General features: G+C 42.6%; 1 protein-coding gene across 5 annotated transcripts in view; it reads left to right on the top strand.

The window, feature by feature from the left end:
* GLIS3 (GLIS family zinc finger 3) overlaps positions 1 to 13,061 on the top strand; it is a 507,022-nt gene that overhangs the window by 451,718 nt on the left and 42,243 nt on the right. For all 5 annotated transcript variants that reach the window (XM_082470893.1, XM_082470894.1, XM_082470897.1 and 2 more), the window contains one exon: positions 6,486 to 6,654. In XM_082470893.1, coding sequence (XP_082327019.1) covers positions 6,486 to 6,654 — 169 coding nt within the window. The remainder of the gene's footprint in view (positions 1 to 6,485; positions 6,655 to 13,061) is intronic.

Here is a 13,061-nt window from a genome sequence, read left to right as displayed (position 1 = left end):
TATATATTGTATAATCCTCCTCGCCATCCTGTGAGGTATTATCCTTATTTAAGATGAAGAAACTGAGCTTAGGTTAAGTGACTTGCCCAAGACACATTGCTAGTAATTGGTAAAGCTCAGATTCAAACCCAGGTGCATCTGACTCCCAGTGTGTACTCTTTGTTCCTTTAATAACCACCCTGACACTATCGCTCCTGAGTGCCCAATTTCTGGTAGGCCAAAGTAGCTAAAATTTTCATTGCAGTTCAGCCGTTTCCTGAATCCTTCCTAGGTTCAAATTTCTCCTGGAGGGAGCCTTGAGGAGGAAAGACAGAGACAAGACAGGGCTCACCATTTGAATGGGGCCTCTAATTCCTTTTTAATATCTCTGTGAAAGCTGACTTAGCCTGATTTCATTGATTAGCTTACGCCTCTGTACCCAGACCCTGGAAATAATGCCCAAGAGATGAGTAGTGAGCTCATACCTCTTCCCATGTACCAGCCACCAAGCATTAAATGTCATTCCTCTGTGTCCCAACTCTGGCACTGATTATAAGTGAATTCACAATCTATGGATAAGACTGGTTCCCCCTGTCCTATGAGAGCAGGCCCTCTATGAAGTGCAACACCATGGCTTTTCAAGTAATCATAAATGACTCCGAAAGCATATTTACTGTAACTGCTAGGTGGCAAGAGATCTGCCCAGCACATCTCTTCTTCCTGCATTATTGACAGAGGCAGTGGCCTTTCAGCCCACGACATCAACATCGTGCTCGCTTGTGGTCACAGGTGCATATATCTGATTGCTCATGAAGAGCCCCTCCCTGCCTTCCTTCTTTCCCACCAGTGGATCGACATGCTCCTGACAAGCATCTGAAATCTTTATTTCAGAAAAAGCCCATCTCCTACCAGCTGTTTGTTTTCCAAACCAAATAATTCAGTTAATTTCTTGCCTGAGTTAATTTTCAGAGCTGGAAAATTTCTCTCAGCCACGTTGAGGTCACTTTAGTGCTTTTAGGGTGGATAGAAGTGAAAATGGGAATCTACTTTTTGGATCCTAACCAGCATTTTGGTGGTTAAAACTACCCGTGTGCATTGTGTGTGGTGGGGGAGGAGTGCCTAGTGACTCCAAGCAGCCTTTACAAGTGGAGTATGCAGGGGTTCTGATACAGTGTCAACACTCTTATGCCTTTGTTTTTGCATCCATCTTGCATTTGAGAGGCAGTATAGTGTGGTGGTTAGAGGCATGTGATCTGAAATGAGGTTTCCCAAGTTCGAATTCCAGGTCCACTACTTACCAGCCACATGACCTACATACGCCAGGTAACCTAATCAAGAACCTGATTAGGCCTCAAGTTCCTCAATAGTAAACTGGAGAAAGGTTTGCAAAGTACTAAATAAATGTTATCTATTGAGTCTGGGGCATGGGGCAGGCAAGAAGATGAAATACAGCAGAGATATGGTCCAACACCTACTGCTCAAAGTGCAGTCCCCAGACCAGCAACCTCAGCATTGCCTGGGACTTTGGGAATTTGATAGAAGTTCAGAATCTCAGCACTTGCTGCCTCCAAGACCTAGTGAATCAGAATCAATATTTTACCCTGGTGAATTGTTTGCAAATTAAAGCTTGAGAAGCAGGATTCTAGCTGCCCATACAGTTTTGAACAGAAATATGCCCTCCAGTTGACTGTTTTTAATATACCTCAGCCTGACAAGGGAGGTCTTCTTCCCTGCCCTCTAAAACGATGAAAACATAGTCACGAAAACAATGCCTATGGTAGCCTTCCCTGTCTCTGGGGATGGGCCTGAGACAAGTAGACTTCATTTCAGGAAGTTTCCTTGCCTGAAAAACTCCTTGCCTTTCTCTAGTCACACAATGAATACATGACAGCTGAAGTGTCCCCAAGGGTGCCCTGTCCATACCCATTAGACATACAGATAATTGTTTTCATTTGGATAGAGAGAGCGCTGCCTGTTAACCCAAACTAACCTGAGCCAGTTAAAGGCTCAAGCCTAGAATGCCCTGGTCCCAGTAGCTGGTGAGATGGCATCTGGGGACCACACAGATCAACAAATGCTGCTTTGTCAAAATTAAAAAGCCCAACTGAGTCACCTCCACCTACCTCTATAAGGAGATGTGATGAGGGACTGTATTGAGCTAAGCCCCAGAGAGAAAGAAAGACTAAAGCAGCAGGGAGGCCAGCTCCTGGTCCTCTGCTGGAAGTAGGGCTCACGAATTCATCTCAAGACCAAGCTTTTATTTCCTTGGGGAGTCCACCATCTCTTAATCACAAAAGCAATAAGAATTTCCAATATGTTGCTCCGCCGTGCCTAATCAGTTGTTCCAGCTGCCAGTCATCAGTGCAGTCTAGAGGCTCACCTAAAAGCCCTCTTCCAGCCTTGAAATCAACACTGACCCCTGAGGTGACACTAGACAATGAAGGCTGCCCCCATAGGTAGCCTGTGTGTGCTGGTTGATTTGATCACAACAGTTTTGTTAATATTGCCCTAGATGCTGGAGGGTTCAGTCCTCTTCCTTATGCTTTGATTGATAGGCCTCATTGTATGCCCCATTAGTGGAGTTTGGAAAATCATTTTGAGTGTGTATGGAAGGAAATTTTTCCTTTTGTGAATGACCTTACACTTGCACTCTGACATGGAAATTTTCTTCCTGAGGTTAAAAAAATCACTTGGCAAAGCCTGAGCATCTGTCTGTAAGTATTTGTTGTGGTGGGCAGGTCTGTGTGAAAGTCTCAGGTTTTTGACTTCAAACATTAAGAGACCAGCACCTGCCTGGTACAGAGTAAGGGCTGGAAAATTGTGTTTGAATGAATGAATATTCTTAGACTATAGTAAGATAGAATCCTGGATGTATGACTTTGATAGCTGGAAATTCCTAGAAGTCAGTGTAAGTAAGAGGCATTTCCTGTGCCATAGTGGCAATTTCTAAGAAATGTGACTCTTTGGTAGAGGTCAAAGGCAATCCTACTGAAGCCACTGATACCTGACTCCAGAGTTTTGTCCATTTTATATGCAGGATATGTGAGATGGGAGTTGGATGAATGTTGGAAAGCCATGCTCTATTGTTACTTCCTCTGAATCTCTGGTCACAGGCAACATCCACAAACATTGCCCTGGACTCTGCATGCAAAGTGCTCTGTGTAGACCCTGAATTATAAGCCTCTTCTAGGTTATCTAACCAGAAGAGAATTTGTCTTACATTTCTCATCCCATTTGTTAGAATATAGAGGCAAGTCACAGGCTTCATTTTGCTGACAGTTGATTTCTTACACCCTACGTAAGAAACTGTTTCATACACTTTTTTTATGTACTTTAAATTGAACCCTAAAGCCCCCCTTTCTTCCTCTTGTGGGGTCCCCAGTCAAAGGGTCTCTGCCTGTTCCAGTGCCATTCACTGGCTGTAGCAGTGGAAGGAAGGGCTGTAGATGTGTGTTTGACTGTTGGTCAGTCAACACGTGACCTCAGCACAGCTGGAGGGCATGTTTCTGAGCCTTCGGCCCTAAACCACACACCTCTTACGTCCCACCTCACATCCCCTTCACCATGTGTTCCTACCAGCGGCCATTGCTATGGCAACCAGGCATAACTTGGCAGCACCTCCCCTCAACTGCACTGGCTTTCTGTCCCCAGGCTTCTCTGATGCCCTGGTCTTGGGCATCTCTGAGAACCTTTAACCACTGTGGTGCATGTGCCTACTTGGAAGTGTGAGAGAAGTATCACCCTTTACCAGTGGGGAACAGGAGTTGGTGGATAAATGTTCCTTTCTGTCCTTGTCCTACTCACGGAGCCCAAGACGGGCTCCAGTGGCATTCAGATTGTGTTCGTCTTTGTTTACTCAACAAACATGAATGACGTGTTGGAGACAGTAGGCACCAAGGGTGTCTGGTTCACTAGTCTATCCCAGAACCTGGCTCAGTGTCTGCCACATGGTAGGTACTCCGTAAATATTTGTGGAATAATTGGCTGCTGAGAGAGGAATGAGAAGAATGCAAGTAACTCTGCACACACAGCAAAAATATTAAAATAAGTACAGAAAGGTAGAGGACATTACAGGCAAAAGCACAGTAGCATAAATTGCCATGACAGATTTGAGGTGTTGTCAATTGTCTGATTTGGCCAGAGTTTAGGGCACATTTTGGGATTTGGGGGGCACAAATAAGATAGTGTGTTAAAGTGTTGAACACCGTTTGATGTTCTGTATTAGTAAGTCTCAGTATTTTGGTATAATGATTTATGGAGGTCTGTTCCCCTCATTCAACTGCAACCTCCGCAAGGACAGGGGCGCACATATTGTAGAGTGGCTAGCATGTAGTAGGCACCAAATAAATATTGAATTTAAAAATTAATGGTTGGAGGATAGATGGATGGTTGGTCTTGGCTATTATGCGGTCTGAAGGAGAGGACCTTAACCAGGCCTAACTTTGTGTGCGGCAGGCTGCACACAGTACCAAATTTCCCAGCCTATTTCTTTGCAACTAATGCAAAAACATGGCTAATATAGCTAATGTAGGCCTATGGGAAGCAGCACATTTTCTACTGAAGCATAGAGCAGAGCATGGAGTGTGTACACCAAGTTTCTCTGTTGCTCATGGGTTGTAAACAGCAAGGCAGCACTTCTCTGTGAAAAACACACACACATATATACAAAAATACCTCCAGCGGATAATAAGTGATGGGTGCATTCAGCAACTACAACAAAATAAATAGGAGAGCTCACGTTTCTACATCAAAGCAGAAAAAAGTTAGCTTGTTTCCACAGTGTCTCTGTGACCTTCTTATTATTCCATTAGTTTTTGGAATAGTATATGAAACACCAAGCTTCATGCTGACAAACACCGTATTGAAACTATTGCCGCAGTCAATCCAAACAGCCTTCTCCCGTGGGTAAAATTATTATTTGGAACACAAGCAGAATGTGGTTGCTTGAGCAAGCTGAGCATAAATGAGGTAGTGATCCATAAGGTGACTCTAGCGAGTTTGCAAATGTGCAACTTTTCTGGAGGCTGACACACAGCAGAAGCTCTGCATTGCCCTTTTGAGCTGGTAAGCATTTTCTAGTCTCACCACCTCTTCAGGACCTGGAAGACTGTGGAGGATGCAGGCGTCTAAGGACAAGAGTTAACCTGACACAATGCTGACTTACCAAAAATAAAACCTTCAAATGAGATCACACTCCTATCAGTAGCTTTTTGAGCGCGAAGATGATAATTCTGCTTCTTCACCAGTTCCTTTAAGTACTTGAACTCTTGTTCCATTGGATTAAGCTTTCAGGGGCTGGGTCATTTGGGGGTATTAACTCTATCCTGGAGAGGTTGGAGAAAAGTGGTGCTGGTCTAAAAATACAGCTCCCTGAACTTTTAAACCTTCAAATCTCTTTGATTATGTGGCTTCTTTTTCTTAATCCTGAACCTGGTTTTTAAAATTTTTTAAAAATCCATTTATTCTTTGATATCAGTAGAGTAAGTTCAAAAAGAGCAAAGATGGGTATAAAGCTTGGCATAGCTTTGTATAGAGAAGGAAGTTACAGAGAGTCAGCATAATGATGCTGGTATGATTGCAGCATAATGAGACGTCTGCTGAGTAGATCCAGGCACTGAGAGAGCTTCTCTGATAGTGATAGACTCCGAAAGTGACAAGCCCCTGTTTCTTCTGTGACATGGTACCAATTAGCCGATCTAAATGGGCACATATTTAAGTTTGAGGTCATGCACAGTTCTCAAAGGCTAGGCTGGCCCCAACAACGAGGCTGTAACTCACTCTCTGTGTCGTAATAGACAACAGCGGGAGAAGATCCCGGAGCTGTTTTTGAGGCCCCTTTTCCATATTTTGTGGTGTTGGGAGAGGAGTCATGTTTGCTGAAGACTAAGTACATTTATCCATCACACCATTGGGAAATGCCCAGGGTCAGTTAGACTCTGAAGTTAAAAGAATGTAGGATGCTGCATTGGTACTAGGATCAGGGGAAGCTCTGTTCTCATTACATTGATTTAGCAGTGACATGGAGACTGGGCACGACCCACAGTGCCTCACTGCAGCACCGAGAAGAGGAAGAAGGCCTGTGTTGTATCCTTCTGGGTCAGCAGACTGCATATTCTGTTACCTGACTGTCCTCCCCTGTGACTGAAAAGTGCTAATACAGAGACCTTCGCCCAGGTGCAGACATTACAAGATTGGCTAATTATACGGTGTCCAGACAGGGAACTTGCCGGGCAAGGCAGCTCTTATGAGACGAACCGTGAATGTCAGCCTGGAGCGAGCTGAACATGGACTCCTCAGACAGCAGTAAAGGCACATTAGCCAGGGAACCTGTTCCGCCATGAACACAAAAGCTGTGTATATCCAATAAGGGGAGAACTGTTCCCTTAAAAGCACCAAAGAGAGAAACAAACAAGCCCCTAAAATGTGCTTGCTGTCAGCCTTCAGTATTTAAAGAGTGCGTGCTTCATTTGGGGCGCAGTCTGATGCTTGTTCTCCCTTGATTTCAGCTTCAGTTTTCTCCAGCAATCATTCAGGCCGAAGCGGGACAGCTGCTGGGGCCATGCCAACCCCACATCCTGTCAGTCACCCTTCTCCGGGACATAATGTACAGGGGAGCTCCCGCAACCCCTCCTCCCAGTTACCTGCACCCACAGCTGCGGACGTGGGAGCTGAGAGGTAAGGCCATCCGTCTCTCTCTTCTAATAGGTGGCACCGCCAAACCTCCCTCCACCAAGAAGAGCTTTGACAGTTGCTGAAGTTTATTAATAATCCATTGGTGGGTTGAATTACCCAAAGGTGACATTTTAAAAGTACATGCACAAAACGCGTGAACCGAATATCTCATTATCTGTTTTATTTTCCATGGGAAAAAAAATAAAGATACTGGCAATAGCCCACTGAAGTGTCTGATGCTGGGGAAATGCATCAGAATGTTCCTGTCGTTCCTCAGTTTGTTTCAGGGACTCAATTTTAAGGTAATGTCCCTACAGGTTGACATGTTTTCCAGATGTAAGATGGTACTTTCAGCACATAGATCAGTGGTGTTATCTTAAGAATATAGCATAAAAGGGCACAGGATTTTATACGCACTACCAGAAAGGGGCTGTTCACTGAATACTTTATGTTGATACCACCCTCATAAGGATTTTCTGGGAGAAAATTTTTCAATCTTGACACTTCGGTCCCTGTCTTTGGACTGCCCAGCCCTCCAGTGGTGTGGACAGAGTACTACTTCTTTCATTCTCCTCTCCACTCATCATCTGGCTTGAATTGACCTAGACATCCACGGGAAAAAGTTCTTGTGGGCACCCCTATGCAATCCTTGAATAGTAGGCATTTGGTAGACAAAATAATGGGTTGAATAGGCAACAGGAGTAAAAGTTTTGAATCTTTGATTTCACCAGCAGTCTGTGGTTTTGTTGGTGTTGGCCTGGTCTAGGAGTTTTTTAATGTGTTTTTAAGTCCACTAAGCCATATTTTTAAATTTTATGCCTACCCTTTATTAAGACATCTGTTCATTTAATAAGCATCTGTTGAGTACTTTCTATGTGTCATACATTTTGCTGAAGATGAAAAGATGATTAAAACCTGGTCCTGCCATTATAGGATTTGGTGGTGAAGACAGACGTGCAAACAACATATAGTAATGCTGGCTGGATAAATGATGTAACAAAGGTGCCACAGGAGCTCTATCTGTGCCTTGGGGAGGGGGAGAAAAGAAAGACAAGAGTAATCTAGGCATTACAGGAAGATTAAGGCTCTTCCAGATGGATAAATGGGGAAGAGCATCCAAGGTAGCCAGAGGGACATATGTAAGACATGAGAGGGGGAAGGACACATGGAGGGAGCAAGGTGCCAGTAACTCAGGTGGCATCATCAGGTAGACATGGCGGATGAAGTCAGGTGAGAATGGGTTGGCTCATGGGGAACAACCATGCTGAGGATTTTACCCCTGATCCTACTGGAAGTGAAGAACCATTATAGACCCTTTATTAGGAGAGAAACACATCAGATTGTCATTTTAGAGAAGGAACTCAGGTGACAAGATGGTAAAGTAATTGAGGCTTGAAGCAGGGACGAAAGGTAGGGAAAATAAGAAGGAGGTTATTATAGAAGTCCTTATGAACAATATGAGCACCTGAGCTAAGGCAAAGCGGTAAGGATGGAGAATTTATTCAAGGGCTATTAGTTAGAAGGCAGAATCACTAATTATTAATATATGTGTGGGGTAAAGAGGAGGGACCAAAATTCATTTCTGAGTTACACCCCGAGACATCAAGATGGAAAATGGTGCCATTAACAAAGGAAAAGAGGGTGTTGAGTAGAGGTGAGGGCGGGAAAGGAGGAATGATAATAAATGGACTTTAGGGTTTTGACTTTCAGGTGGCTGTAAAACATCCAGGTGGATGTGTCTGGTAGGCAATTGAAACATGGATCAGAATATGTTAGACTTAATCCTAACACTTCTATGTACATGGTTAAGTGTAAACAAATTATTAGCCTTCTCTTGCAGGATCTGTCAGCAAAGCAGTGCAAATAATAATCATCTATTAAGTTCACAGACTTGCCAGTTGTTGGATGTATTTCTATAAGTTCAGATGAGCTTATTCATTTTAGGATTTTATTTAGTTCCCAGTTGAGTTTTAAATGATATTATCCATGGGCTTTTCATCATCCCATTTCATTCTGCCTGGCCAAGCATCATACCCTACAAGGTAGTGAAGCTAAGAAACCATCCATAGGGACCTCCTCCTCTTTGTCTCATCTTATCGGTAGTTATAAAGACTCTTTACAAGAATATAAGAAAAAAGTAATCTGTGTGTCTTCTTTTTTGTACACAGCCTTTAAAAGAATCAATGTAGAAAAAGATTTTAACCATTATTAGAGTCAAAAACCACAGCAACCCAAACACCTGATTAAATCCCAGCTCTCACAGTTGCTAATTGTTTCAGTGTGTTCCTTGGATGCTCCTGCTGCTTGGGTTGTTTCTGGTTTTGTTTTTAACATTTCATTTTGTTTTATTTTATAATTTTTTTTTTCAATTTCGTCTTTTGAATGTTGGTAACGTATTAAAACATTTCAAGAATGGCACAGTGAACACCCATATACCCTGCACCCATGTTCACCCATTGTTAACATTTTGCCACCTTCTCTCTCTCTTTCTGTCTCTTTCTCTTTCTGACTTGAGAGATCCTTTATTTGTCTGTTTGCTTGCTTGCCTGTTGTTTCTGAACCAATCTGAGAAATTGTTGGGAATATCAATGAGCTTTAACCCTAATTACTTTAGGAAAGATCTAAGAGGGACATTTTGCCTGCATAATCACAATGTAATTATCACACTCAGGAAATTTAACATTGATAATGTATATTGTCTAATATGCAGTCAATATTCAGATTTCCCAAATTGTGTGAATAAAGTTCTATATAGCTAGAGGTTTTTTTCTTTTCTTTTTATGATCCAGGATCTAAGAATCACAGTTCTCATTTCTTTTTAGTCTTTTTTACTCTAATGAAGTTTCCCAGCTTTTAAAAAATCATCATCTTCTTCATTATTATTATTATTGCTTTTCTTATGACATTGACAGTTTCTAAAGAACTGAGGAGATTTATTTTGCAGAATGTTCCACAGTTTGGACTTGTCTGATTTTTTTCCTCCTTAATAAACTAGTTCGTTTTGGGCAGGAATAACACATAGGTGATGGGGTGTTCCTTAGCTCTTTTGAGCCTTGGTTTGCACTCATGGGGAATTAGCATTAGATGAACCAAAACAGATAAAGCACCTAGCTTGTTACATGGCATGAGGACAGGCAACCTTGGCATGGCTGAGAGATTCAGGTTTGTAAGCCAGAGGATGTTGTCAAATGATTGCAGTGGCTGATAATATAATCATGGAAGGGAAAATGGAGAGGCAGAGGAAGGTGGTGTACTTTGCATGACTGGGTGAATGAAGTGGATATTTTCACTTTTGTGGCTTTGCCTTTTTGCTCTGCTCTCCCCACAGGATGTGAGCCCCATTCCTATGCCAGCCCAAGTGGCAGGAGCAAGGGCGTGGAGGTTTATCTCTTCCAATCAGGTTTGGAGATGAGGATGACTGGAGAAACAGCCCTGAATTATTCACTGCGTTTGCACTAATGTCCAGCATAAAAACACTAAGAGGAAATGTGCTTACCTTCCGCTTTGGGTTTATATATCTTTGCCTCTGTTTGCCTGGGAAATTCCCCAGTAAAAACCCCAGCAGTTTTCCTGACGGAAATAAGATTATCCACTTTGCGATTTTTAGTGGGAAACTGGCATTTTTTTCCTGCTTTGCGGGCATTGATTCATCATTTATTTAGCTTTAACTTGTTAATAAAATGGGCTGAGTCACTGTCATAAGTCAGGAAAGGTCCACCACATCTGTCCAGTTAACATCTGTTTCTTTGATCCTTACCACCGTAAAATAAACGCAAGTTCTCTCAATTTGACGAGGTTCCATTTTTATTTTGAATTATGATCTGAATGACACATCGTTTCAGTGATTTAAGTCGAACTACACCACATCACCTAATGTTGATTTAAAATTATTATGGGAAGTGGTGTTTTACTATGTCATATTGAACGAGCCAGGGGTACTTTATGACAGTGGGAACTCAGCGTCTTCGGAAATGTTAATTTATTGGGTTTCAAAGTATGTCTTTTAGACCAGAGAAAACAAACATTGATGGAAGTCCCTTTTTGAGGTGGAGAAATCTTGCAATCCCAAGAATAAGTCAGCTGGGTTTGTGTCACTCATCTTGTTCAGGAGCATGTTGGCTGCCTCTCCCCTTCTAAAGAAGGCCACAAATATGGTGTGCTCTGTAGTGTAAGTGACAGAGTTTAGGGGACTTGTGGATTTACCAGAGCGGAGCGACATGTAGAGGGCTTCCTATGAGCCCCACCTCTGAGCCAGAGAAGACTGAAAACAAGGAAAGGATGTGCTCTCCCCGTGGAGAATGCATTCTAGTACAGGAATCAACAGCAGAGAATGTTAGGGACAATTTTTTTGGAGAAAGTAATCTAAACACCTTAACTAAATAAGGAATGTCAGTTTCTTGAATCTGTATGAAGTATTGGGAAGCCTTACTGTTTTCCATTCATATCAGACGTGATACTGCTAGAATTCTAGGGACTTTGATATATGTGCAGTCTTTCTATGCCTTTGGGTAACCAGGGCTGGTCTTCACGGATAGCATTTTCTTATTCACCATTGGGAACATATTGTAGCTTTCCTGGATGCCAAGGGGTTAAAAATAGCAATTGTTTTCTATGTCATGTCTTTGCAATTATGTAAAGTTCTTTAGCTCTAGTCAAACCAACCTGCTCACTGACTTAGCTTGGTTGTTTTCTGCATCTTAATTCAGGATCTTTCTCTACCTAAAGAGAGAGTAAGGATATTCCCTCATTATCTTATTCTTGACTAAATGTTATCAGCCTGGAGCTTGGCTTAGTTTTCAGCCCAGAAAGCCTCCTTGCCTCTTGCAGCTCCCCAGTTAAATCTCTGGGTCCTTATTATCTGTCTCATTTATTTTCCATTTCCCAGATGTCCACTTGCTAACTGAATTATTAGTTCTTTGAGGGCAGGAACCTAAAATTACCTTGTAACCTCCAGGGTTCAAACCTGCTAAGGCAGGTTTGACAAGGGAAAAGGACCAGTGAGGGGAATGCCTAGGAAACAGGGGGCCATTGCCAACTTCCACTGCCCAGTTGGGAGATTCCTAGAAAGGATTACTCCCCTTGATTCATTGGCCTGAAGGATGGTGACCTCAAAGCTCCAGCATCTTATATAACCTGCATACTTCTATACAATACGTAGCTGCTCTAATACATATGTTCACACACACACACACACACACACACACACACACACACACACACACACTGCTAGGAGTCTCTTGCCATCACCCATTGCTGGGGTTCCCTTTGCTTTCCTGTAGTCTTTAATACTAGGTACTCAATACTAACTATTCCCACATATTTGCATCTATAGTATCTGAACAGCTCAAAACTAGGCCTGCTGCTTTGCTGTCCTTCCCTCCCCAGGACTTTCTTAGTAAACAGGGACACTGATATCTTCACCCACTCAGCTTTTCCATAGACACACACACACACACACACACACACACACACACACACACACACACACTGTCTCTCTCCACATAATCTTTTCTCTCTCTTTTTAATCTTCTAGTATGTGTGCAATAATGGCTAAAATCATAAGCATCATACAAAATATTAAAGTTTATCAAAATCAGTCCTAACATTGAGGTTCATTCATTTATTGAATCATTCAGTCAGCTGGTATTTGGGCACCAGGCAATATACTGGACACTGAGGACATAGTGGTCAATGAGACTGACAGGAGCCCGGCCCTCTCAAAGCACCTAGTCTAGCAAGAGCTAACCTGGTCAATAGGTGGTCGTAATTTTGGATGCTATGAAGGGGTGCTACAGGAGGCTGTGGAGGCATACAGAAGGAGTACCTAACCCAAAATTGGGGAGGGAGGAATAGAAGAAAAAATATCTCCCTGAAATCTGAAGGTCTATAGAGCCCGGCCAGGCAACGTCATATATACAAAAGCTAAGAGGAGAGAGAGCAAGTGAGGACGGAGCCTCATAAATAAATGCAGGAGGAGGCTCATGAGCTGCGTTAAGGAGCTTGGGCTTTATGTAGAGAACAGGCTTTTGTGTATTTGGCTAAGACAGGTACCCTGGTGACTCTGGCATACATTTCAAAGGCCTCCATATCCTGTTATCCACCCAGCAAGAGTTCAGAACATATTCTGTGCCCAACAGAAGAAGAAATGATGAAGAATGTACGAATGATTTGTCTGCTCCTCAAGCAGACAAAGGCTGTCCTTTCCATATCCTAGACTGATAAGGCAACACAATGGGTTTTGTGTTATTTTCCTTTTTAACACAATTTGTAAAGACGATTTTGTCCCTTGCAATTCCAAGCTTGTAGTTTATATAGTCATGACCTATTTAAGAAGATTTTGAAGATTCAGTGTCAAAAAAAAAATTACCTCCATGTTAGAGACAAAGTGCCGAACATCTGAAAGTTAGAGC

The sequence above is a fragment of the Balaenoptera physalus genome, assembly GCF_965194825.1.
Source record: "Balaenoptera physalus genome assembly, chromosome: 7".
NCBI lineage: Eukaryota > Metazoa > Chordata > Mammalia > Artiodactyla > Balaenopteridae > Balaenoptera > Balaenoptera physalus.
The sequence above is the reverse complement of the archived record's forward strand: the minus strand, read 5'-3'. Positions and strand labels throughout refer to the sequence as shown.